Source organism: Ptychodera flava (genome assembly GCF_041260155.1).
Source record: "Ptychodera flava strain L36383 chromosome 23 unlocalized genomic scaffold, AS_Pfla_20210202 Scaffold_23__1_contigs__length_28996876_pilon, whole genome shotgun sequence".
Taxonomy (NCBI): Eukaryota; Metazoa; Hemichordata; class Enteropneusta; family Ptychoderidae; genus Ptychodera; species Ptychodera flava.
In genome coordinates this window covers 4547147-4575008 of record NW_027248277.1, presented here as the reverse complement: position 1 = coordinate 4575008, position 27862 = coordinate 4547147, and the positions used below count along the sequence as shown (strand labels likewise).

At 37.0% G+C, this 27862-nt stretch overlaps 1 protein-coding gene across 1 annotated transcript in view; it reads right to left on the bottom strand.

Annotated features, from left to right (window-relative positions):
* Positions 1-123: 123 nt before the first annotated feature.
* Positions 124-27862, bottom strand: part of LOC139124020 (activin receptor type-2B-like) — a 40692-nt gene continuing 12953 nt past the window's right edge. Inside the window, exons 2-6 of the mRNA XM_070690153.1 lie at positions 15002-15346; positions 13455-14170; positions 8967-9105; positions 8097-8227; positions 124-6408 (exon numbers count right to left, since the gene is read on the bottom strand). Coding sequence (XP_070546254.1) covers positions 6208-6408; positions 8097-8227; positions 8967-9105; positions 13455-14170; positions 15002-15346 — 1532 coding nt within the window. The 3' untranslated portion in view covers positions 124-6207. The remainder of the gene's footprint in view (positions 6409-8096; positions 8228-8966; positions 9106-13454; positions 14171-15001; positions 15347-27862) is intronic.

The following is a 27862-nucleotide window of genomic DNA, read 5'->3' as shown; positions in this document are numbered from 1 at the left end:
AAAAATACTGAAAAACGGCAAAAAGTTTAATGTACTATAGCTCTTACAAATTCATCAACCAAAACATGGACATGGTAAGTGAGTGTGTTTTTTGAAAAAAAATGAAAACAATGAAAGTAGCGATGTATTTGATAAATCCTTTAATACTCACAGATACGCAATTCAAATCTACAGCTCTACTATCAGAACAAAGTTAAAACAAAAATAACAAAAAAACTCTCTTTAAACTTACAACTAGACATCACATCATTCTTGATTCCGTAAAAAAGAGAAAACTAAAACTGAGAAAAAATCTCGATCATGCTGATTGTCCTGTCTGTACATTGGAAGCTTTACTTTCAAACTTTACAATGAGCATGCTCAGACGACCCAGGGTTGCCTGACTATGTAAAATCTAATAAAACTTTTCTGAGCATGCTCTGTGGGAGCGAGTGCCTCCCACACTGCACATGCTCACTGTTATACCCTGTTGCCATTGACAACAATACCCTGGACCATCCAATATGACTGATTTTTTTTTTCATTCTACTGGCTATGTAACAGGCTCTACTGATCCTTGAAATTTTTCACCCATAGCAGATTTTACAGCGTAAAATATGCAAGCTTGGCACACATTTTGTATCAACATTCAAAATATTCTCAAACTCAAAAATGATGTGATGTCAGAGGTACAACTACTGCTAATCCAGGTCATGTCCCCCTCCAACACCCCTAAAAATGAGTAAAGTGACCCGCTTTGTTTTTTATACCCAGACTTAAAATCTCACTAAAAAGGGTGATGGTGGGGAACTTTCGAGGGGTTTTTCGCAGAACCTGGCTTTTTTCCCTACGTAATAAAAAAATACTTTTCTTCAAGTCATTTTTATATATATAATTCTGTTGAAGTAGCGTGATGTTGATATTACGTACACATCACTGCTCTAGTAGTATGGCAAAGTTGAAAACGTGGTTGGACAATTTCATAATACGCAAAGTCTTAACCTCACAGATGAAGCAACTGATTATCATACAAATAGTTTTGTGGTTTTACATAAGAAAAAGTCTTTTATGTGAAGTAGAGAGAAAAACCTTCACAAAGTGGCTGCAAGAAGTGAACTGTAATTTGAAATTTTACATTTCTTAATTTTGTTTGCTGAGAAATGCCGCATACATTATAGTCTCATCTTGGTTACCATGTAAATTACAATCTGAAATACATGATTTATGAGCTGTGTTCAAGTCCTCCTTTCAGGCCCCCTAGCCAAACTTTAAATTACAAAGAACCCCCAGCTTACCCTGCCATGTATATACCCCCTAGTTTACAATCAATAACATTCTTAATTGAGTTGTCTACTTTGTCCCATTGTATCACAAACTGTTGTTTGGTTGTTCCTACCTCGTTTTATACCATACCACTAAAACAGCAATTCATAGTATAATTAATCTTACAATACAAAAAAAACCTAGAGATTTTTTTTTCTCAAAGACTTTTAGACTCTGGGGCCATCAAGAGTGCTTGCAGTTCTGGTGCCAATAAAACACAGTGATGGAGTATGGTCAAGTCATTCACTATGCATCAGTCAACTGTCAGTAGTATCAGAGTTGACCATGCAACAATACTGGTGTTTGCGAGGTGCTCACATACAATACGCACATCATTTTCAGTGCAAGTGCTTTGTATTATGTATATACACAAGTAATTAATATTCCATTATCAGACATTTTTTCATTTTAAAAAATAACCTATCTCCAGGAATAACACTTTCACTTCGTTATAATGTATCCGAAACATGCCCTTTTTTATCAATGCTGGTTTTTTTCTACTCTGCCCAAACTCCCCTTAATCTAATATAAGTTATACTCGTAATCATAAATATTTTTCACCCTCCTGAGGATACTTGTATACTGTTCAGTAACCTAGGCAGACTGAATTGATCCCCCCTAGGTATGTGAAAAAATATCATAGGGCACCAAACTTGGGGAGGGGGGCACAAACAGGGTACAAAGAATGCACATAAAATTAGACTCTTTTTTAAAATTCAAAACTACACATTTCATGCAAAATATAGCAAAACTGGTCAAAACTCTAGCTAGTAGCTTACTTTTATATACTTCAAAAGGACATGAACACCTCACCGACAAAACCTTTACATATGAGAGGACGAGAATCAAAAGTAATCATAAATTTTCAGTCTTCTCCTTAAGACAGCAAAAAAAAAATTAGGAATTAAAACAGCACCAAAATATCCACTAATTAGCAACTTGTAAAACATGTTGTAAAAACGCTGACATCTTCAAAAATGTTTACAATTCTGTTATCATGCCTTGCTGCCCAGACCTACATAGCTTTGACTACCTAGGGGGTCTGGATTCTTTGTCAACCACCATTTTGGATAAGTGGGGTTGGGCCTCCTTATGGAAGGAGTTGAAAGTAAACAGTTAAAATAAGATTCTGCTTTTGATACTCCTGAGGCCTGTGGTCAAAATACCAAGCACTTCCATTGAGTCATTCCCACTAACATTTTCAAAGACTGTTTTTTGATCATTTACATTGCAAGTTGGTAAAACAGAAAGTAATTTTATTTTTCAACAGATGAAATGGAAGCGTTGATGTACCCATCAATGTTGACTTTCAGAGACACTGACAACGCCCTTTCACTTGCCACACAATATAATGGATACGGTTAAAAACAGAAAGGCAGGGCCTCAAGATGTCAATCACACAGAAAAGAAATACTGATAATTTTTTTTCCGCTACTCTACTTATTGTTATAGCAGCTGCATTTCACGTGTCATAGTTCATAGTTTAAAGTTCATGGGAAATTAAAAAGTTATTAGTTTCTATATTACACAGATAATTGTAAGTACACTATATTTCTTGAGGTATGTGATTCTAAGAAAATACACCTTACCACCCCTATTGTTTCCTGATATTAGTTTTTACCATACATTTCAATTAATAGGCTAATCTATGCATGCAAGAGGAAAAAGGGGTGTTAAGGCTGCAGATGGGGGTCACTAAATGTTCATTTCAAACCTGGTCACAATGGCATTGTGAATTTTGTTGGTAAATACCCTACACTCCACATGTTGTGTGACCCCAGCAGGTGCCTTAAGCATCACTAGGTGCGTATATATATACAAACTTTATATATGAAGTATACACATTTATCCTGAGGGGTTGCTGCCATTAATTGTGACAGCAACAAAAGCAATCTCTAGCATTGCAGAATGCATGTACGACTTGTTCAGCCACAATGCCTTTTACTTTCTACACACCCGTTTAACCCTATCACCACCATGGTTTGGCCCAAATGCATTGTTATCAATGGTGATTGTGGACCTGTTTGCAGGAAATTGGGGGTGAACAGGTTAAAAAAACAAAGCGATTTTAAAATCTGATGTAAAACACTGAAGCCGGTCTACAAACAATGTAACAGCTGGCTGTTTCCTGTGTTGATGGCCACTATTTATTAGCTGTCTCCCATGTAGAGAAGACCAGGTGGTGTGCACAGCAATATGCTAATTATTAGTTCTAATGGTTGGATTACAAGGCACATCACCTGGCAGGACCAAGGAATTACTGATTGGTCTAACAACACGGGACTTTGGTTGATAACATGCCATTGGTTCTCAGCTGGCCTGGAGTTAGGTGGGAGTCAAAACAGATCTGTATAAAAATTAGAGAATGTTTTTCTTGTTTTCAAAATAAATTGGAATCTGGCAAGAGGCAGCTGATAAAACTTACGGCAGCTAAACAATGTCCTTCTCCTGCAAATGTTTACGATGTATAGCACTGACTGCTGCCCACCCCTCAATGTGTAAAATAGTATATCCCAGCTTTCTTGGCAAACACAAGGAAATGTGTGTTGACATAACAAGGAAATGTGTGTTCACATAACACTGAACAAATTACTATTATACCAGCGTAATCTAGATCAGAATCATTATTGCCCAACATACAGTGGCATTTCTCCCAACACGTACACAATTAACCCTTTAACCATCATAGTTTGGTCCGAAACCATTGTTACTGATGGTGACTGTGGACCTGTTTATTTGGCACTGGGGAAACAAGTTTAAACAACAGGGCATCATATCTTGCGCGAGAAAAATATCAAAAAGCTGAGATTTCCTCACTCACAACATTGAGGTCTAATACAATGCATTATTGACTGATTCAAAAATAGACATGGTGATATTATATATTATTGCCCTGACCAAAATTGATGTAAAAAGGAAAAGGTATTGTCAGAAGCTGTGAAGATCACATGGAGACTATTCCCTACAATGCTGACCAATGAGATCACCTTTGGAATATGTTATTTATGAGAGGGGTGAGCATTAAATGGCAGCCACAAACACAAATAAGCAGTTACCTAGCGACAGTTGTGCAATATTCCAAAAATATGACATCATCCCAATCCTACATACACATACAAATGGTATGCGAAAGTCAAGAAGAGGTAGGAATTCTGACTAGTTGAACGCTGAATGTCATCACTTGCTGGTTTTGATGACATGTACATGCCAACAGGCTAATCCAAGGGCTCCAGAGGGCGCTGGTCCCACCTGAGGGCACTAGTCACAGATGAGGGCACTAGTCACAGTTCATTTTCATACCACTTAGAAGTGAATGCAGCAAGACTTCCAACATACATCTGGGTGTGGCGTAATACTTTCTAGCTACAGCGACAGCATAGGCTTGTTGACAAAATACAGCTGGGTATAGTCCCAAAAGCAATTATAAATATTTGTACATGAACACATCATTGTGTATATTCAATAACTGTTATGGATTCCTGAGATTGTCAGCAGAATGCATTGACGACAACAACACACAACAATTTTTGTTTACTTTTTTGGTCGCCGTAGCCCGGGATTGCATTTGTAACTAACAAACATAGAGGTATATAATACGGTGCAAGTTTCACTGACATCAAATTATCAGAAGCGGTTTTAGAAGTTCCAACATTGCAGCGCCTCATTGCATTAACTACTAACGTACACAGAGGTATTCAATACAGTGAAACTTGGGCTAATGGCAGACAATACTTGGCTGTTATTGCTGCCACAGTCCACAGCTATATTCACAACTAATACAAGATGGAAGCGTGCTGAGTAAACTGCTAGACGGTGACGCTTCATTTTGCTCACCTTGACAGTTAAATTTCAAGATTTGCGTCATCATACACCACAATGTTTCTGTAACTCAGGATGGAGTCAATTCTACCATATTTGTTGTTGTACAGGTATGACAACTTCTGACAAAATAATATATCTAAGCCACGCCCTCAAGGACATTTTTATCCCCAGACAAAAGCTATATAATCACTCAATATCTCATCTCCCAACCCCAGCCTTCCCCTCCTAACCCCATCCCGTCCCACCCCTGCCCCACCCTGCTGAAGAGCTAAATACAGTATAATATTACTATCTGAGGTAAGTGTGAGGTAAGAGAAAAGAAATCACAAACTATCAACACAATGTCTTGGATACTGCTGGCGTTTTGCCAAGTCACATGACATGATAGAACATAAATACACTGTTACTCATTGTGAAATGCAATACTTGACAAACAAAACAGTGAAGAGTAGTCAGGGCTGTCCGTAATGCAGTAATGCCCTCGTTCTTCACTCTTTTTTTTAGTTCATTTATTTTATATTTTGTTGATTTGTTTGTTTAACCTGATACCATGGAGGTGGGTGATAATAACACTGTAAAACGGATGCAGCATTATTCTCTTTGGATGATGTCACAGCTTCCATATCCAAAACCTCTAGAGGAAAAAATCTTGGAAAACTTCTCTCGTTTGTTCCAGACAATGAGTTATATCCCAACCACTTCTGTAGAAGCACCTGAATATGCGGATCTGCAACTGCAAATGTTATGTCCTTTGTACAGCTGAGATACAATGGTTGATGAGACACATCAACTCGGAATCCATGCCACAAAACACGCTCCACATCGATTCGAGCAGCGTCGTGCGTCTCCAGCTCTGACAAGTCATAGTCTATTCCCTGCATGTAATTGTTTTGATAACACTGGACAAGAAAACAGAGCACTCCCGATCCAAATGCACAGCATATTAGTTAGTGATCATCCAAGTTTATTGTATATATATATCCTTGAGATTGTTTTGCAAAAGCAATGTACAAACTGCACTTTTGTTAACAGGTTGAGGATCGGCGTCACAAACGCTGCTCAACAGAACGGCTAGGCACGCCCCTACAAACACGATTCTTTCGTATTGTCAACAAGCAGTGGCTGATACGATGAGTTGAATGGCTGCTGTGTGGTGTTTGAGGTAGTTTGATAGAGGGCGCTGCTCAGCTGTACAAGTCTCTCATGTACGCAGCCTGCCGACAACCTGGCTTCCGCATCGTGGTCCCAACACTCCTCCATGGTTACACAGATGCTTTCAAGACACTGTGAAAAAAGTCAGAGAAAAACTTGTTTTGAGAAAATGCTGAAATATTTAAAAATACAGCGATGGCTACAGTATGTACGTTCATGAAACAGTGGCTTCAAGACACTGTGAAAAATATCAGAGAAAAACTTGTTTTGAGACAATAATGAAGTATTTAAAAATAAAGCAATGGTTACAATATATACATTCATAAAACAATAGCCACAAAGCCGACAAAATGTGTTGTTAACGTCAAGTAGTAGCCCTACTCTTACCGGAGCCATCATCTTGCATCCTTCACAGTCAGTACAAAGCAGTCCAGTGCCATTATGTGTACTTTCACTAACTTGGAATGTATCATGTTAACCTGTTGAATGCTGTAATTGTTCCTCCAAAAATTTAGCTGTGACATTTTACCATTTTTTAAAACAATTTTTGTGTAATGTTTTTGGTAGTTTTGGTCCAAACGGACATAACTTTTCATTAGTGATAATTTTTGACCAAAGCTTTGGGAAAAATCTGGAAAAGAATTGCCTCAAATTGAAGAAAGTGGTAGGTATTACATTCTGTAAAGGCAACAACAACTGACTTTGGCACTCAATGGGTTTAAAGAGTAACAAAGCCGTTCTAACATTGATACAGTTTGAGCACCCCTACAAACTCACTTAAACTGTGTGTGACGCTGTGTCTGGTCTTTGCACTGAGGAAGACAGTGGCCCAAGAATGACAGCTCCTGGGTTCCCTGAAATCCAATGCAACTGCCGGAGACTTTGCAGGAAAAGATGGTATTCCATCATGACTAAAAAACTGTCAATAGTGAGTGCCTTTGACATTTTTGTCTCACCCCATTACCCGGTACAGAGTGTGAACTTTGCCATTCAGGACATACGCGCCTGGAAAATGAAAGACTTTAACCTTTTCCCAAACTTTCCTCTGTGGAACTTTGAACTTTGGTAATAGAGAAACAAATTACATAACCAGGGATGTAAAAATTTTTGGTTACAGGTGGCAAATAATAAAGTACAGGCAGTTACAAGCATGGTATGCGTACAAAAAGTTTGAGAAAAATTTCCTGATTTTTACAAAATCTAAATTTTCACAGCCTGCAAATTTGTTGACAGCTGGTTATTTTTGCAGGCTGCCGGCTATTTTCTATGTGCCTGATAACACTTAATGATATTTGAAATTCAAAATGGCTGCCATCCCTGTGTAAGTTTAATCTATGGGGGAAAATCAAATTTTCTATTTTTGGAAAACAAAGACTATGAACATTTTTCTTACCAAAAGCTTTAAAATGAGTATCAACAAGTGGTAGACTGGAAATGTATTGGCAAAATTTGAGAGCATGAATATCTGTATCAAAGGTGTATTGTACCTTAACCCTTTCACCACCATGGTTTGTCCCAAATCCATTGTCTTCTATGGTAAAGTTGGACCTGTACACAGGGAACTGGGGGTGAAAGGGTTAAAGGTATACAGTCGCCCGTAATCCAAATATGCCCATATATGGTCAAAGGGGCGTTCCTTGGTATTCAAAATGCCCATGTGAGGCACAGTTTTTAAAAAGCGGCCATCTGCTTAAAATCTGTGATTGGTTAGATTTTCTCTTTCCATGGTAACTGTGGCAAAATTGGAACAGGTGACAGTATACCTTTAATAAATAGAGGGCTATACCATAATTCAATGATTAAAAGATGAGAATTATTACCTGGTTCTTGAGCCACTGTTCCCTGATTTGGGGTCTCATCTTTTTATGGACAACAATCTCTTGCATGTCTTCCACTGACGGCCCCTGACCAACTTCCTCTTCAAAAGGTAGCATGTATTCATCAATGGGGCCTGGATCAAGAAATACATTAGTCATTAACATTTACACATGTCAATAAATTATATATCATTAGGAATTCTATTAGAATTTTTTGAAAATATATATCAGGTGGCTACAGGAGTAATTGGTCCCCAGGGTGGAACGGAATTCAACAAAGAGCTATGGTGAAGGCACAAAAAATTTCTCCTACAAAAGTGTGGTACATACGTACGCCGCGCCGTGCGATGTAACTCTTATCAAATGCTGTAAATGTAGTTGTCGAAAACATGACTTAAACCTCTCTAAGCAAGTTTGTTGCCAAAGTCAAATCTCTTGCTGACAGTGTTGTACTTACTGAATAGATCTGAGTTTCAGGTAAATTTATCTATGGCTGTGATTGCAGGATACAAAGTATGCTCTGGTTGTTTTCAAGAAAGAATGAAACACATCACTACTTATAAGCAAACGTGAAACAGTTCAAGGAACATGGAGACAGATACTCTCATATGGTCTGCTTGGTAGTCTTAAAGCATTGCTTTATCTTAATTTTTTTATGAATTTTTTGTAATTGTTTTGACAATTTTGAACCAAATAGACATAACTTTTCATTGGCTACAGCTTTTGGTCAAAATTTTGGAGAAAATCTTAAAAACTTGTCAGGGTTACATTTTATAAGGGCGGCAAAACTTGACTTTGGTGCTCAAAGGATTAATCACCTGAGAAGTGTACTCAATAGCCAAAAAGAATTTGATTGGTTGTCGCTATACGTACCATCTGCTCCTGAACACCTGGATATGAGTTCCCAGAGAACAAGGCCACATGCATACATATCGATCCTGAGGAATGAATCTCTCTGAAAATTGATGGCACCTTCCAATACTTCAGGTGCCATGTACCTCCTGGTGCCCACCTGAGAATAGAAACATTGTATCAAGGTAAACATTGTATCCAAATTATGAAACAATGTATCAAATTGAAGAACACTGTATTACAATCAACCAGCACTGTAACAAATTCAGCAACACTGTATCAAAACCAACAGTATTTCAATGCAAAATATGTAATTGAGTAGACTGTAGTAAACTTATCTTTCTTTCCAGGAATTCCCTAACTGGAATTTTTTAATTTTTTACCTTACATGTACATTATTGAGAATTGCATGGGAAATTAGGAGTAAATGCATAAAATTAAGGTTAGTAATAGACGGATAGACAACTTGTGACGCCAATGTATGATTCAATATTTACTTTTTAACTGTAAAAAAATGGAGACCATTGCACTTAATATACATATTAATGGGGTTTCACAAAAAGAACACTATTAAATAAAATCCAAACCTCAAAGTTCATGCCAAAAGAGACTGTAGTAACCCGTTCATGGTGATGTTTCAAAGTGTGCAATGATTGAGGTAAAAGTCCAGGAACAACTTTGTATCCAAGATTATATTGATGCTTTTGTTTAAGAGCACAGACTAAGATTACAAACCAAGATTGTCTAAAAAACTTTCTTATGTTTAAAAAGGTATCTTCAAGAGATGTAATAATATTTAAACGGCGAGATGGAAAGTTCACACGTATTGTTTACAAAGAATGACAATTCACTGGGAAAACATCAGGTCCATTCTCAAAGAACAAATAACACAACAGATCAAGCGCTATACATACAGAGGAAAAACGGCTTCAAATGAAGTTTTCCCAGTAAACATTACGAGGAGAGTAACTTTTGAATGTCTGTCAAAAATATTGGGATTAATGTTGAACATTTGATAGTCAACTTCATGCAGATCGTCCATGTAGTCGACACGAACACGAACTGTCTGATACCGGCTACCAAATACTATGAAAAATAGTAAAGAATGAGCTACAAAATCACTATCAGTTTTAAGTTGCAGGTAGAATAAGTCTGTGCCTTTGTATAAAATACTATAAAAAATAGTAGAAAGTGAGCAACCAGCTGAAAGTTAGTCAAGGAGACCTTAAACGCATATCATTAGCATCTCATTGTCGGCTACATGGACTGTGTGCCCAACTTCATGACAGAGGTTGAGATGAAAAGCCTATGGTGATAATCAGCCCTTGAAAACCAAAGTCCCATCAAGTATTGTTGTTTTTCAATAAGTTGACTCATAAATCAAAATGCCACACTGACTTCTGCTGCACTCTATTGGTAAAAGGTACACTGAAGAAGTCTTGGTATATTGGTATAAACAAATAAAATAAATTCAGTAATTTCGATTGGATTCGAACTCACAACGTACAGCACCAAGTCACCTAGCAAGACATCACAGCCAAAAGATAACCGAGCAAAGTTGTAACAATTTTTCTGTATGCTACCCCTCCACACACTAGAGTTCATGAAGCACTCACACTCACATACTATCTTTATCAGAGCAATGAATAAACGTGTGCATAGGAATACACATGTATGAATCCGTACGTGGGTTTTGTTTGTTACTAGGGTCATTTTGAATTCCAGATTTCACCAATCCGTATGTGGGTTTTGTTTATAACTAGGGTCATTTTGAATTCTGGATTTCACCAATCTGTACGTGGGTTTTGTTTGTTACTAGGGTTATTTTGAATTCTGGATTTCACCAATCCGTATGTGGGTTTTGTTTGTAACTACTGTCATTTTGAATTCTGGATTTCACCAATCTGTACGTGGGTTTTGTTTGTTACTAGGGTTATTTTGAATTCGGATTTCACCAATCTGTACTTGGGTTTTGTTTGTAACTACTGTATTTTTAAATTCTGGATTTCACCAATCCGGATTAACAACACTGCATGGAAATTGGGGCAACATGTTGCATTCCCTTTTATATAAGTGTGTGAAGAGTATTCAATTTATTTTCAAAGTATCACTTTGGATTATCACAAGTCATAGTGGGCAGAGCAATCTAGACAAAAGAAGTTAAAATGGACAATAACAAGTTCCATTCACATGGAGAGATTGCCTTTTGTTCAATTTTTTAACAATTTTAACACAAATTTCTCAACTCTACCGCATCATGCTTTAGAAAAGTCTGTGGATAAGGAGAGAGTTCACTGTTTTGAAGATGCAAAAATGAAGGTCTGATCACATTAAAAAACCGTGTGAGTGCTGTATTTTTCCCACCAAAATTTTACCAATTTTTATGAACTTTTCTGGTACCAATTTTCATGAACTTTTCTGGAACTTTCTTGATAATTTTGTACCAAATGGACACAACATTTCATTGGCCAGTGTTTTATCAGAATTTTGGCTAAAATCTGACAAAAATTGACGGCAAAAAAAATTGACATTGGCACTCCAAGGGTTAAAGTGTCATTCTAAAGCCAGACTGACATGGTTTAAAGGTACAGTGTCCCTATCATTTGGCATTATTTTATTTTTGATGTCATATTATTTGAATGGGAACTTATGCGTGCCTAATACAGCCAGACTGTTACAGGCTTTTTAAGTACAACGCCTTTTGATGTTTGTTTTCATTTCTGTCTTGTTATTTTAGAGATAACTTGGAGAGAAATGCATTTATCAGAGTGTAGCATGTCAACTATGCTAAGAAAATTGTAAACAAATCCCGCTGGGCCTGATAGCCCTGCTCAGAGATGAAACTGATAAAAACAGTGTTGACATGGTTTTCTGTTAGATCTACAGGAAATATTTGAGTTATCATAGAATGTACATCAGTGACAGATATAACTCTCAAACATATTCTTTTGGCCTACCACTTGTGGGGGCTCATTTTGAAGCTTATAGAGTAAAAAGTTTTCACCTGTTCATTATTGCGAAAATCGAAAATTTAATTTTCTCCCATAAAGTTAAATCAGGGATGGTAGCCATTTTGAATTTTAAATGTCAGTAAATGTTATGTAATTTATTTCTCTAGTACCAAAATTTACACAGTGACCCCTGATTTTACTCTTGATTTTGAACGAGAATGGTTAAAAGTTTGCTGGAAGAAAGCTTCAGAAAAAGTTAAATAAGTCTTTTATTTTCAAGACGTAAATTACCTTAATATGATAAAAGCTACTGTAACAGACCCAAATCCTAGGGTATAGGTGTAAAGTTAGATCTGACGATCACTTCTACATAAACAATGTTCAATTTGTGTTGAACTTTTAGACACATTTTTTTCTTGAGATGCAAAATACCAAGATTGATAAAAGCCTGATAAACATCTGGGCAAAGAACCCTGAATGATATTAAATGTATCATTTCCATATCCGACCTGTCTTGTTTTGATACACTTTGAAAAGGCCAATAAATTCCCATGACCCTCTGGTGACCTGGGGTCACCAAGCAACAATGCTACAGAATAAAGTTGACATATGTATAATCATAATTCACTCATACAACAAGAATATTTACAGACAGACAATAACACATTTACTCTCTCTGTAACCTCCATTAAGTGTAATTTTCTTGAGGGAGCCCTTCACACTGGGGGAATCCGATATCTTGTACAACGACTTACTTTCACTATCACAGAATTGTGCCAGCAACAATCACCCACACGAAGTCGTATCAATTGGAAAATATCAACAGAGTTTACGCCTATATTTCTGACACTCTTCTAAACAGAGATAAAGAGTTCGGGGTTTTCAATAACGATCTGTAACCTCTGTTTAAAGATTTCCAGTTTGATCTTCACATGTGCAGATGGGTTAACTTGAATGGATGTTTTCTGTCGTTTTTGGAAAGTGCTAAAAATTACAGTGACAATTCAACAGAAAAGCAACATCTGCTTATTGATACATGACAGGCATATTGTCTAAATGACATGACAATTGACAAGAAAGTGCCACATTTTAGTACATAATTTTAACTCATCTGCTAGTTAGGACTACCAGTAGCTGAAATACTTGACGATTATTTTCACTATTTGTGTTTCAACTGTCAACTGAAGAGGTACATGTGTAAACTGCATTGTTATTATTACTGAGTAAATTCTAGTCCGGTATAGAATTCAGATGTATAAAATAACGTTGTATCTCACTTGTGTACAGTAGCACAGTATTCACAAGCTAAATAGCTGGTGTTGCAATATGCTTTGGGGGGTAGAACAATAACTTGAAGTGACACAGAAGACAAAATAGTGAATCAAATCATCAAAGGTTAAAGCCACTGGCCCTTTAAACCTTTCATCACCATGGTTTGTCCCAAATCCATTGTTTTCTATGGTAAAGTTGGACTGTATACAGGGAACTGGGGGTGAAAGGGCGCTTTAATAAGTGCACAGACATGACATGAAGACGTCATCTTGTATTTCTCTCTTACCTGCGGATGAGCATCACCAGGACTCTTTCCTGGTGTGAATCTTAGAGCAAGTCCAAAATCACACAGGGCAGCTGTGAGGTCATTTTTCAGAAGTATGTTTTTGCTCTTAAGGTCCCTGTGTGCAATGGCTGGCTTGTGGCCATGGTCCTTTGTAAGTGGTATATCTTCATGCAGAAAGGCGAGCCCACAGGCCACGCTTTCGCCGATTTTACACAGCTCGGCCCAGGAGATGAGATTTGCTTTGAGGTAATCGCAGAGTGATCCGTGCTCGTGGAACTGTGTCACCAGCCACAGTTCCTGGCTTAGGGCCTCTCCGCGTTTTTCAGCTGCGATAAATTTGAGGATGTTGTTGTGGGACTTCATCAATGGCAAATTGTACAACTCCTGTTCCTTCAACCACGAGTCGCGGTCCTGATAGGGGAACACCTTCACAGCGACGTTCTCGTTCAACATCTGTGCTTTCCACACGGCGCCAAAGCGCCCTCTTGCCTTCACTTCCAGCAGCTTCAGAGGGCGGGAGCTGAGAAGTGGCGAAGGCGATGGAAGTGGGCTGGGATCTTCACGGGGTATCTGTATGTGAAGTCGAGGTTTGTTTCGTCGATACATCCAGAACAAGACAGACACCACGACTGCAAATCCCATAATGGGCACCAAGGAATACATCAAGGTATTGAATAGGCTCCGATGCTCATACACTGTCGGAGCAGATGCTCTCCCTGTAAACAAAGTGAAAATGGAACAAGTAAACAAGGAGTGAAACGTGCAGAGTTCAGATTTTCTCCTTCTTGGTCCACAATGGTTTGGCCCGAGTCAATCTAGTCAACGGTCGTTGTGGTCTTGTTAACATGGAATTGGGGGTGGACAGGTTAATGTGATTCGGCCAGATTTAGAGTCACTCTGAATTGAGTCAACTGTCTGATGTATTTCAGCATGTGTGTTTGTTTGTTTGTGGTGTGTGTGTGTGTGTGTGTGTGAGAGAGAGAGAGAGAGAGAGAGAGAGAGAGAGAGAGAGAGAGAGAGAGAGAGAGAGAGAGAGACTGCATAGTCTTCGTCTCACTATGTTGAAATACTGGAATACAAGGCACAAGCCTTGCCAACAACACATATTTTGCAGAGTGTATAATGTAAATTTGTTTTCATTGAAAAATCAAATTTGGTCCACACTATAATTCAGTTGTCAACAATAACAATGAATGCTACACATATACAAGTTGTATTCACAAACTTCATGTGAAAATTTCAAAAAACACTTTCGGTGGAGAATGCAAACAATGTTGTTATGGACAACAAAAGTTGTAAATTACGCCAAAAGTTACAGCTCATGAAACAAAAAAAATGTCTTTGAAACTGATCATGTTTTATACAGTTCAATTTTTTGATAACACCTCATGTTCAGTACATACATTCCTATTTCTTCTTTCCTTGACTTTCACTTAGATTACCGCAAAAAAGCGGCAAAGCCATATTGCTACACATCCCATGATATCCTGGCATCATTTAAAACTTGTCACATGTCATACAGATTCTGTACAGCTCAGTTATCTTACCTGTTGGCAATGGTGATAAGGTGGTTTCATGCGGTTCATACGCGACCTCACGGTTGCAGAAATTTTCACTGCAACAGCAGAAGAAGATGCCGTCCTTGAACCTCTCATTTGCGACACACGTGGGCGAGTCGCACATGGATTTTTGGTTGTTTGGGTCACTATTTATCCAGCATCCCTGGTGTTCAAAGGTGATGATCCCAGACTGGTTCCTCCACAGGGAGTAGCAATACTCTTCCTCTTCACAAATTTTTGTTTTGTTGCATGATTCCTGTTCCTCTTGGCAATTTGGCTTTTCAAAAGCACATACAATGGGTCTTTGCCGCTCCGTGCTCAACACCACTGACCCTATACAGAGAAAGAGAGAGTGAAAAAGGTTAGTTTTCTCAATTTTACATCATTTTCAAAAGTTTTATTCATAATTACAAAATAACATCTGACAATAATAACATTTGCACTGTTATGTTCCCTACATTGGTCCACACTCACCACTGAAAACAGTGAGTTCGGGTCAAACTATAGTTTTGAAGCGGTTATATATATCGAAGTAAAATTGTTTATGTGCACAGAATGATTCCATTGGAAGTAGTAGTCCTTGAATGCCATGGCAACAGAGTATTCTATACTCTTTGTACCAAATCTGATGTAAAACTTAAGATAATGCATCTGAGGAACACATATTCAGAATGTCAAATTTTTACAATTCCTTTTTTTCATCTACTACTTGTGGGGCTCTGTTTGCTATGACTTGTGAACTTCAACTTCACAGAGCTCATATGTGATGCTGGCAACTTGGTCGGAAACTGAGCGGGGTAGAAGGACCTAATTTAATGATTACAACAAAAATCCAACTTTCATTGTGTGATGGCAGTTGTAGAATCCACATGACATGTTCCCATAAGCAGACTGTTGTGCTCATGGTAACACAACATCTCATTGTCACAAAGCCATGTGACTGCATGATCCATGTCATATCTACACTCGTGTGTGTCATGAGAATGCCATCCTGCTCACAGACAATCCCAGTCTTTCTAAGGGCATTACAAGTGACCCTGGCGAAATCCTGGAGACAAATCTTTATCTACAACACCTTTATTTTGTTGGTCTATGAATCAGTGTTATAAAAGTTGCAAACATCATAAAAATTATTGCAGTTGAAGCGAGGGTACGTTTACAGTGACCTTTGACCTTTAACCACTGAAGGACCATAATGAAGCCCTCTGCGGACAGCTTTGAATGCAAAGAAGTAGTCCCTAATCCTAATCATGTCAAAGTTTGGATTTGACCACCAACTTTATCTTACTTGCACGGACACAAAATACAAGTGGGGCTATTCAATAATCAGCACAACTTTGCACTCAATGCTGAAATCAAGTGTCAGTAACTCTGGAATGTTTTCCCTGATGGAGGAAAATTTAACATATCATCAAGAAATTTCAATAAATTACCAAACTAATTCAAGGATTCCATGACAGCTAAGTGCTATCCCTTCACATAGGGCAGTGGTTTGTTAACCTCGTCCTGCCAAGTTCATATAAAGGTAAAGGGTTAACGGTTCATCCTGTCACCACAACAGTCTGGCCTAAACTCAAATTGTTATAAAGAGACTTGTCTTACAGAGAATTGAAGGTGTACAAGTTAAAAGGTGTACAAGTCATAAAAGTTCCCTGACCTTTGTAGTAAGACTTTGTTTTCAGAAGTCTGGATTTCAATTTACTTGTCAGGTATGACAATATTTTGGCACAGGTAGCAGATCTGAAACCTGTTGGTCAGTTTTAACCATACCTCACAAAATATTGCAGTGCATCCCTAAGATGGACGGTCAATAAACTTTAAAAGATCTAGAAGTGTATTGGTCGTGAGTTCATAAAAGGATATTACACTTCAGTAAACAATCTTTGCCTTTTTGACCCTAAAATTGATATGGTACAATAACCAGTGGTACTCTCAAATTTTGTCATCTCTGTTTCATTGCTGGAAATTCAAATCCATAAATCAATGTCTCAATCTGAACCCTGTCTGGCAGGTAGAGGGTTAAAGGGGCACGTTTTTATCAGTCTTATCTCTGAGTAAACTGACTAACTGTTCACAGCTTTCCAAGGAGAACAAAGGACTTTTATCACATAAACAGCCAATGTCAACAACCATCAATTGCAAGAACCAGGAATTGAGGAAAGCCCCTCTAAGTGGCTGTAAATAATGACACTAAATTGCTGTAAATACAATGACAATGTATCAATCGCATATAACCTTATATATCTGATTGATATAAACAGATATAACAAACAACTGCACATTGCCATAACAATTTTACGCCAACTCTAATCCTCAGGGCAAGTTGCTTGACAAAGTTACAGAATGTCCCTACATAAACCTGACTATTTCACTATATAGATTGGGCCCACAGTTCATCAAGTGTGCAACAATTTCTCTCTCACTTTTTCCTCATTTTTTGTAGTCTCTTCCAGAAAAATTGTCAAAAGTTAAAGGAAGGTTACGATGAATTTTTCTTCTGATAATAAGCAAATAATACGGCAGTGGCAAACTAAAGATCCTAAAATTAAAAGTTATCTTATATAAATGAAATCATTATGGTGATTCTCCAATTATTTTGAAAAGATTAGAAAATATGTCGCAATGTCTCAAGCACTGCATAATCTTTGATTCTTTATTCTCTTCTAAGCTAAACCACATGAATGACTTTCATCTCCATGTACTGACCTTCAACAACAGACCATTTTCATTTGTTTTGCTAGGAAATTTTAACCACAGTATGTGCTCTCGGCAAAGTACAAACACATTTTTCATCTGTGTTCTAGAGTTCACATAATGATCTCAACACTGTGGTTTGGAAGGTAAACAGTATAATGCTTTTATCTGATGTGTGTCGACCTCAACAGAACCTACACAAGGTCAGCTTTCTAACCAAAGTCACACAATGTCATACATTAATTATTAATGTTTTCAACCTGTGATGCAGAGTTTTAGCAGTTTTGTACCAAAGCGGTACAGTACTCATGCTTGTATGCAACACATCCGCCCTTCACAGGGTATCCTGCTTTCAACCCTTTCACCACAATGGTTTTGCCCAATCATTTTGTTTTCTACACAGAAGTTGGACCACTCTACTGAGAGATGGGCGCTAAAGAGTCAAACACACACACACTGGCTCTTATTCCAGAATGTTACAAGTAAAAAGTGAAAGGAAACTTGAGAATTTTTCGTTCTTTTAAAGTTTATCATGAAATTTCATTGACATATGAAATATCTTTTAGTCATGATACAACATGGTGACCACTACAACTCATTTGCATAATGACATTTTGCAAGAAATACAGCTGCGGAAATTAGTATTTGACTATTTGCATGATGTATTTTATGCTTCACAACTTGGCGAATCAAGGAATTCTTGACATACATTTACAGGTGTCATTTTGAAACCTGCAGAGCACATGTTGTTTTCCACAGGCCTGACTTTGTGAAAAATCAATGTAATACTGTTGTTATAGAGTTAACACCAAATATTACAGACTTACAAGGATTATAGACCATTAATTAATTTTAAACATCAGTAAACTCTACATTGTTTCTCTTATAGTAAACTGTACACTGTTGTGACTCATGATTATATTCTTGATTGTGAAAAACAACGGCTTGCAGTATTCTTGACTAAAGTACGACAACAGGTGTAAAACTTTCAGATTCCCATAAAGTCCAACTACCTCATTTCATTGCAGAGTATGCTACCACGTCAATTTGATAGCTGTTTGTGTGCACTGTGATTCTTTGAAGGAAAATGAAATACATTTGGATCTGTCAACATTGGTCTGTTTTGTAATTGTTTCATACACAGAAATCCTGACGTGACAAGCTGCATGTGTATTTAGCCAAACGAATTGTGGTTCACTTTTTCCATGTTTCTATTTATCTTTATGTCAAAATGGATGATCTGATATCAAACTATTGTTCAGGACAGCAAATTCACATTTCTGAGATGAGAACTTTGACCGGCATTCAAAACATAAATAATTTAATCAAGCATTGGTAATCTTGGAAATCTAGAATTATGTCAAGGGAGGGATTGTGTCAAAATTCTGATTTGACGGAGTCGACTGGAGAACAAAAAAGGCTCATCTACAAAAGTTACAAGATAAAACTGTCTCTCTCTAATATTAATTGTAAATATAGCGTTACTGTGGAAGATTTTTTGAAAAACAGATGGGTTCATGCTGTAGTAACTGTCGTTGTTTTTCCCGAAAAGGCGGGTTTTTTCTTTCTTCATGAATATAAGCTGAGAGAAAAAGCTATGGCGGCTTTAGCCAAATCTATGCTACACTGAGTGACAAACAATATGGAATGAAGCTATTGAGGTCCTGAAATGAAAGAGATAATGCCCTGGGGCACAAGTGTGATCAATAAGACTTATTTTGGAGTCAAAATGTCTGCCACTTTATTGTTGACTTTCTAAGGCTTTCTCAGAATCTTGAAAACAACTGGCTGACTTGGCTCCACAGGCAGTGCTGACATGTCCATGTCAAAGGCGACTGTCGTATTTGGCAACTGAACATATTTCCTGGGAATACATGATAGTGTTTTTCTTCCACGGTGTGGGAATGACTCCAGGGGTCAAAGTTCACATGTACAAAATTCACACTCATGGTGGTGCTTCATCACTTTGCTTGCACTGGCTTTTTTCAATGAGGTACAATTAACCTTTTGAGTGCTGTAATTTTTCCTACCAACATTTTAGTGCAACATTTTACCAATTTTTATAATTTTTCCATAATTCTTTTCAAAATTTTGGACCAAACAGACTCAGCCTACAGTTATAGACCAGTATTTTTTGAAAAATCTGAAAAATGCTTCGGACTTGAAAACAATGGCTTGGGTTATATTTTATAAAGACATGACATTTCGCCCTCAAAGGGTTAATAATAATCTTTTGTTTATTTTCCCATCAAAGACTCAAAAATGTAGTAAAAACAATCCATTGATAGATTTCTGTTATCACAAAGAATTCCACAAAACACTGTACCTTGACCTGATACACTGATTCAGTTTAGGTTGGGTCTGGGTTTGTACTGACTATACCAGCATAGGGCGTCATCATCATCACACGGTGACCTATACCCCTCCTCCAAAGTTAATCTCACGTCTGGCTCTCCTCTCAAACTCAAAACCTACCTATTTTTGAGTTTGAAACAAGGGCAAGGTACTAGCTTCTTGGGAAAACACCATGATACACATTTCAGTTGGTGACTTACACACGGCTAAGTTGTAGGAAAGACAACACTTCTTATGTACGTTTATGAAATCATGATGAAAAAGTTCAACTATTCTATCTTTAACCCTTTGAGCGCCGAAGTCAATTTCATGTCACCTTCATAAAATATACCAGAGTCATTTTTACCCCAGATTTTTGCTAAAATTTTGATAAAAAACTGTAGCCAATGAAATGTGATGTCCATTTGGTTCAAAATTATCAAAAAATCACAGAAAAATTCATAAAAATTAGTAAATTTTGCACCAAAATTTTGGTGGGAAAAATTACAGCATTCAAAGGGTTAATCAAATTGGCAGCCAACAAACATCCTATTCTGTATGTGTATTATAAAATAATGAATTATGGAAGCAATAGGTTTTCACAGGACCTGCATTTGTACATGAAAGATGCAGTTTATGATTGGTCTTTCTGAATGGTGTGGATGTTCAAAGTTCACAGATTAACCACGGACAAGGCAATTGCTTAACAATCAACCAACCAAAAAATGTAGGTTTTTTATTACTGATCCTATACAGTATGACTGAAACAGAAGTTGAGAACCGTAAAAAAATATTACTTGTAAATACAACAATCATCTCTGTCAACATACGACAGAGTGCTTATCTATTAGAGTTCTACTTATTCCCTCGTTATGCAAATACAAAGATACAGTGTCGTGCACTGGCCTGACAAAGAGATCACAAACTTTTTTTATGAGACTAGTTGTCTGACACGTGATTACCAGGTGTATGACTGATATACGCGTTGTAAAGGTATGTCGCCCTGAAATTTCATCCCGGGGTGTCAGATAACAAAAATATCAACCTGTCATTGGGATGTATCGAACTCCAGAATTACGATGAATACATGCCGATATCAATATCAAACGATGCTTGCGATAACGAAGGTTATTAGTTCGTTGCAGCATGTCACACTAAAAATCATCCACAAGTGTTAGATAACAGAAATATCAACCTGTCATTGGGATGTATCAAACTTCAGAATTACAATGATGAACATGCCAATATCAATACCAAATGATGCTGGCAATAATAAAGGTTATCGGTTAGGTTTATCTCAAAATTTCACAGTTTTAGAAATTCCAACCATCCCACGCAAACTAAACCCTATACGGAAGGGAAAAATCTCTCTGCTGAGATTTATTGAATTGGTGTCAACAAAAGATTGGAAACTAACCAACTTTTCACTGAAAACTTTAGTTTGTTCCAATTTCTTCCCATAGCATTGGACATGTACAATTGCAAACGGAGGTGAAAGCAGTGTTTCTGGCTAGGGTATTTGCCATGGAAACAAAGTTTTCAGAAAGTGAAGTTTCTTGGCCTGGACCGCCCATTACTCTTTGGATATGTGATGTACTTGTTAATACTTTTGTCAATGTTATGTTCTCTAATGAAATTTTGATCAACTCCATGGAATTCCTACAAGATAAATGTGATAAGCCTTGAGTTTTGAACAACTTTTTTTCCATCCCCAGGATCAAGTTTGTTCTTAGCTGTAACTTGTGTAAGAGGATAACAGTGGTGTCATAGCATTTTGTTTTCCTATCCAGTGACTAAATTTCCTGACTGACAGGACAATCTGATACCTGACACTGGCCTTTAAACTCTACAGCAAACTGACTAAATAAGAAGTATTTATATCTTTCACAACCATGATTGAACCCAAACCCACTGTTATCAATGGTCAGTTGATGTGTTTCTGTTTATGAAGAACTAGGCTGCGTGAGAGAGTTCAAGAGCCAAGTCTGCTATGTTTGTGACCTGAAATTCTGAGTACCATCACAATTCTTGAAAGGAATCACTTCACTGGAAGAAATTTGGCAGAATGAATCACAAAAGTGACACGTTTTTTCAAATATCTTGATCAAAAACAGACAGTTTGCCCTTCCAACCATCTCGATCAACGGGTTAGATACATGTATCACAGACGTTCACCAGATATGATCCAATCACAGACAAGCAACAACAAACCTGTTGTCTGGTTTGCGTCATATGGGAAGGTTCATCGTGTTGGAATGACTGTTCTTGAACTCACTTGCCAGTTTATTCCTGGACAGAAGCCACCAAAACTGAATCCCTGGAAGTGAGGCTAATTAGCATATCACCTAGGAAACGCTTACAATGTATCAGTTTATCAGCCAGTAGGGAAAATGTCACTGTAATACAAACAACACCAGATACATTCCGTATTTCTTCAATTCTAAATGCCATGAAGACAGAAAGCAAATTACCCGATGTCATTTAACAGATTCCTTTTCAGCTCATTGGGGGACAGGTTTAAACCGATGTATGCGAAAGTCAAAAGAGAGAGTGTTTGGTTCATCTACGACTGACTTATTGCAGTGTTGTGGTGTTATCCAAGTATTTACGGTATAAATTAGGATTTCTCGTGTCATATGGTGGTACTTTGAGCAGGGATAAATTAATTAAATACTATATGCATCACAAAACACAAAACTAGGATCTACTACAACATTTCTTCAACTTCTGCTGACAGTGTTTTTGCTAAGGGTGGTAAGCAGGTAAATGTTACCAGGGTTACCAGATCATGTTACCAGGGTTCCCCTTGGTGTGTCAATGCAATGGTTCTACTCCGGAATAAAAAGGACGCGATGCGTTCTACAGACTCAGTACGCCAAAGAGATCACGTGATCGCGGTACAAACAAACCCATATGTGCACTAACGTGTATAAAATACACGTTCGTCTATGCAAGTTTACGCACGTGGGTTTGTTTATACCGTGATCCATTCGAATTCCGGGTTTGACCTATTGATGAAGGCAACATCAGCAATGTTACCGGGTTTCCAAAATCATTTACCAATATTCCCCCAACCTTAGCAAAAACACTGGCTGATTGGGCATCTCATCTTTCTAATTACCATATTTTCTGCTACATATGCTTAATTTATGCTAATTTATGCAAGTTTGTTGAGCACTGTGATTGAATTTTCAATCACTGTGCCAAAGGGCAAAAAAGATATACTTGAAGCTTTGATTGACTATTCTCAAGGTCACATGAACACCCATGAAACAAGTATATTGATAGAACTTTTATCAGGGGGAATATTTTGACCCCTGTCAAAAATTGCCTTTGGTACATCCCATTATTTTCAAAAGGATGGTTGGAACCACATACAGGAAAATGGGGGCAACACACTCTCATGATGCATAACAACATAAATGCACTATACACATCAAGTACACAAACAAGTGTCAGAATTTGAAATATTCTATCACCTATCATTAACCCTTTAGGTACTATAAATTTTCCCGCCAAAATTTTACCAATTTTTAAAGATTTTTTTTGTAATTTGTTGGCAATTTTGGACGAAATGGATATTACATTTCATTAGCTACATTTTTTGATCAAAATTTGGCAAAAATATCTGAAAAAATTGTCTGGGTTACATTTTATAAAGGTGCTCAAAGGGTTAACCAGTTGTCCAGATGTAATTTTTTGTGCAAGTTTTCAGATATAAATCTTCTGTGCCAATTTACTGTTTGAACCTTTCAAATAACATGAGGGTTTCAGATTTAAGCAGCGTTTTACAGACGAAATATCTCAAAGGGAGACAGTCTTTCATTCACCTGCATAAAAGACTTCTAAACTGAAGATTAAAAGACATTAATATTAGCTGCTTAGTCCTTTGAAGGCTGGAATTTTTCTGCCAGAATTTCATTTACAAACTAGTATGAATTTTTCTGTAATTTTTTTGATAATTTTTGACCAAATGGACATCACATTTCACTTGCTATATTTTCATATCAAAATTTCAGCAAAAATCTGAAAAATATCAACTGGGGTATATTTTATAAAGGTGACAAAAATTTACTTTGGTGTTCGAAGAGTTAATCCCTGGTAATTTGACATTTCACCTTTACATCATTATTACCAATTCAATGGCTGTGAATTTATGAGGTTAAGATTATAGGCCCTGGGGTTTCAATAACATTTGAATGATATTACAACTGGCTGGCCATTGAGATTATGCAAGTAGACCACTCATTGGCTTCAAATATATGTTTAAAGCAAGTTTACACAATCTTCAGAGAACTTGAAGACATGTTTCTTTAACCCTATTTCTCTAAATGTTCATCCACTCTACATCAGCATTCTCATCACTCAAACTACTTCACAAAGTTAACCCTTTGAGTGCTGTAATTTTAGCCCACTAAAATTTGAGTACAACATTTTACAAATTTTTATGAAGTTTTCTGTAATTTTTTTGATAATTTTGGACTAAATGGACACAAAATTTAATTTAATACATTTTTTTATCAAAATTTTGGCAAAAATCTGAAAAAAATAAGTGGAGTACATTTTATAAAGGCAACAAAAATTGGTTTGGCGCTCAAAGGGTTAACTTGACTTTATTCATTAAATGCCGGAAAAAAGTAAGTTTTTCATCTAGGCTGCAGGATCTAGGGATTCCTACATAAATTGAACCATGCCCACCTGATAAACAATGTAGACAGCATTGGTCCCAGGCTGCCACTGGACAACACCCAATCCCGGAATTTCCTAATCCATGTAATACAGTTACATGTACCGGTGCCAACTGATAGCAAGGCAGCTATGTACAAAGTAGCTATGAAATCATAGTTTGATATGATCCATAATTATCTAAACCTCCACTATGATTTAAACCCCCACCCCACCCTGTCGTAACTATGGGGAGGGGGGCACAATCCCCTTGACTGTTGTATCTTGGGTGAAACCCTTCTCAATGCAGGTCATTGATTTGTCGAATATCAAGATAACAATTCAAAAGTGTTGGCAACTCCAGTACCATTCCTGTTGTTTCTAAAGACATGTATAAAAGGACACTGATACAGTGATACACTGAAGGGAACCTGACAAAACAAAACACTGTTCATACTTTGACATGTTGTGACATTTGTGATGTTTCTGGAGATGTCTCCAGTTGAGAAACAGGTGTTGAACTTGATTCAACTTGGCCAGATGACTCACTTGTGACAAAACATTGAACACTTGCCTCACTGGTAAAGTTATTTAAAAACCTATAAAGAGAGATTTTGACATGTAAAACAAATTCTAACATGGGAATAGAATGCCTTTCAAGGTTGTCTCCCACTTGGTTACAACAAGCACCAGGTCGATGAACACCGAAAACAATGATTGCACACTGAGATTAACAATGTAAAGATATTTTATCGACCGGTTTCGCATACCTTTGAACTATTATTCCATTTACAGACCAAGTACACATACATGTTTAGGCATACATTGAACATGAAGGCTAAATAGTTGCTAAATTACTGTCCATGTTCACATACTGTACTTCAAGTACCGGTTTTGTTCACAATTAAATTAAGATGGCAGCCTTCTGCTGACACTTGTTTTCAAGACAATTCTCCACTTATCACCTCCATTGCTGTCATTACAACACTTTTTTCCATTTATAAAAGACCATCTTGATTCATATTCTGTCCAGAAATGCTGATTTTGCAGAAAACTATCATTTTTACAAGCTTAGTTATACCTTTAAATTTCCACATCTGTATACATAAATCATCTTTCTTCACTTTTAGAAAGCCATGTAATTTAAAATGGTTACTTATCTAAAACTGATGTTGCAATAATTCTCTCATTTCAGTTCCACTTTACAAAATTATACTTACTCGTTGAAAACATACTGTTGATTGATGTACATATACATGTACCTTGGATGGACTGATGAAGATTGTCAAGCTGACAGAGTCAAAACTCGGAAAAAGTTCTTGATGTGAAAATTGCCCAAAATAAGCACAGGTGCATATTCAAACTACAGCAGAGTGGTCCGGTGGATTTCTGAAAACCATACCTACTCTGCCTACTACTGGATAATACTCTTAAATCATAGAAGGCATTATAAAATTTGAGTATCCTAACGCCCACAACCTCCATTGAAAGATGTATTTGTGTATTGCTTAGTAATATTGACAATATTAGAGTGAATTCAATTTTTTTCGGTTAAAGAGCTATTAAACATTAAATGCTGACAAGTATGGGCACTACAGTCATTCAACTGTTGCCTTAGAGCGTTCAGTTTTGTTAACATTTTGCAAACCCACACCTCAAGGTCTCTCTGGAAATTGACATCTCACCATCAATTTGAAGACACACCTACGTAAATCATTGTACATCTACATGTATAATATCCACACTGCTTCCTCACCAACACCATTTCCACAATAAATCAAATTACATGTACATATACCAGAATAGAGACTATACGCACAGCACTCTTTTCTCAACACGGTGATGTCAATATTTCGAGATGTAAGAAATTTACATGTAACATATGTGACATGGTTACAACATGAATTATGTGCATATAGATATACGTAGAAATGTCCAGATGTGGTCCTATGAAGCAACACAACTTACATTCATAAAAGAATTGTTTTTCATCGTAAAAGTTTAATCATTTGGTGTGCTTACTTCAAATGAACTTCTCAAAAGATATGTTCAATTTTTTTTCTGCATAATCTGGTTTTGAATATGTTCTCATTAAAATACTAATTGCCATACATGTAAATTGTAGACAGACATACTTTGATATCAGGTTCATTAACTGCATACACTGTTGTACATGAGCAGCTGGAACCTTCTTTTCCACAGAATTTTGAATATCTAACTGTATGCATTTATTCTCAAAACAGAATTTCTCTGTAAATGAAATAACTGAAGCAGCAGCTTGTTAGTTGTTTTTAGGCATCATGGACAATGTAAGGCCAAAGCTGAGCCATACTATTATTAACCATTAACTTAGAGGTATATTTGTATTTGTTTGTTAATAAAGGCACCCTAAGATGAGCATAGATTTCTATCATATGGGGAGGGGTGTGGCCAAATTTTCCTAAGGTAGTGTGCGTCTCAAAGTTGAAAACTTAAAACTTTCGTTAAAACTTTCTTCCATGATACTTTATGCAAATCAAGAATATAAAGCAGGGAGCAAGTACGGAGTTTGGTACTAGAAAAACAATTACCTAACATTTGTTAATATTTGAAATTCAAAATGGCTGCCATCCCGTGTTAACTCTCTGTGGAAAAATTTTATTTTCGATTTTCAAAAACTAAGAGAATGAAAGGAAAGTTTTCTTACTTCAAGAGCTGTAAAATGAGCCTCTACAAGTGGTAGATCAAAAAACAATTGTAAATGTTTGAGTGTCCGAATATCTGTCTCCAGGCGAATTCTACCATAAGGAGAGCTGTTTTATGTTATGGAGTGCTGGCAGTAACCTTCTTAGATGATGGAGACTGATACCAGAATGATTTTGTAATCAGTGGTTGCATTTCAAATGTCTGGTAGATATCCCCAATTGTAATCTTGTATTTCAATCTATTTACCGGATCTTGAGGCAGAAGAGTGAATTTTTTTATATCTCTTGTTATTGATGAAGAGATGGTTCTGCAGTGCATGTATTTCAAAAGTTTTGTTCAAATGCCAATTGAAGAAACAACCTACCAAATCTTCTGACAAATCACTGGATTTACCTGGTGCAAGCTTGAAGTTTCAATGGAGCAACAATACTTGACAAAATCTACACGGCCATGGAAAAGTGTGGAGACCAA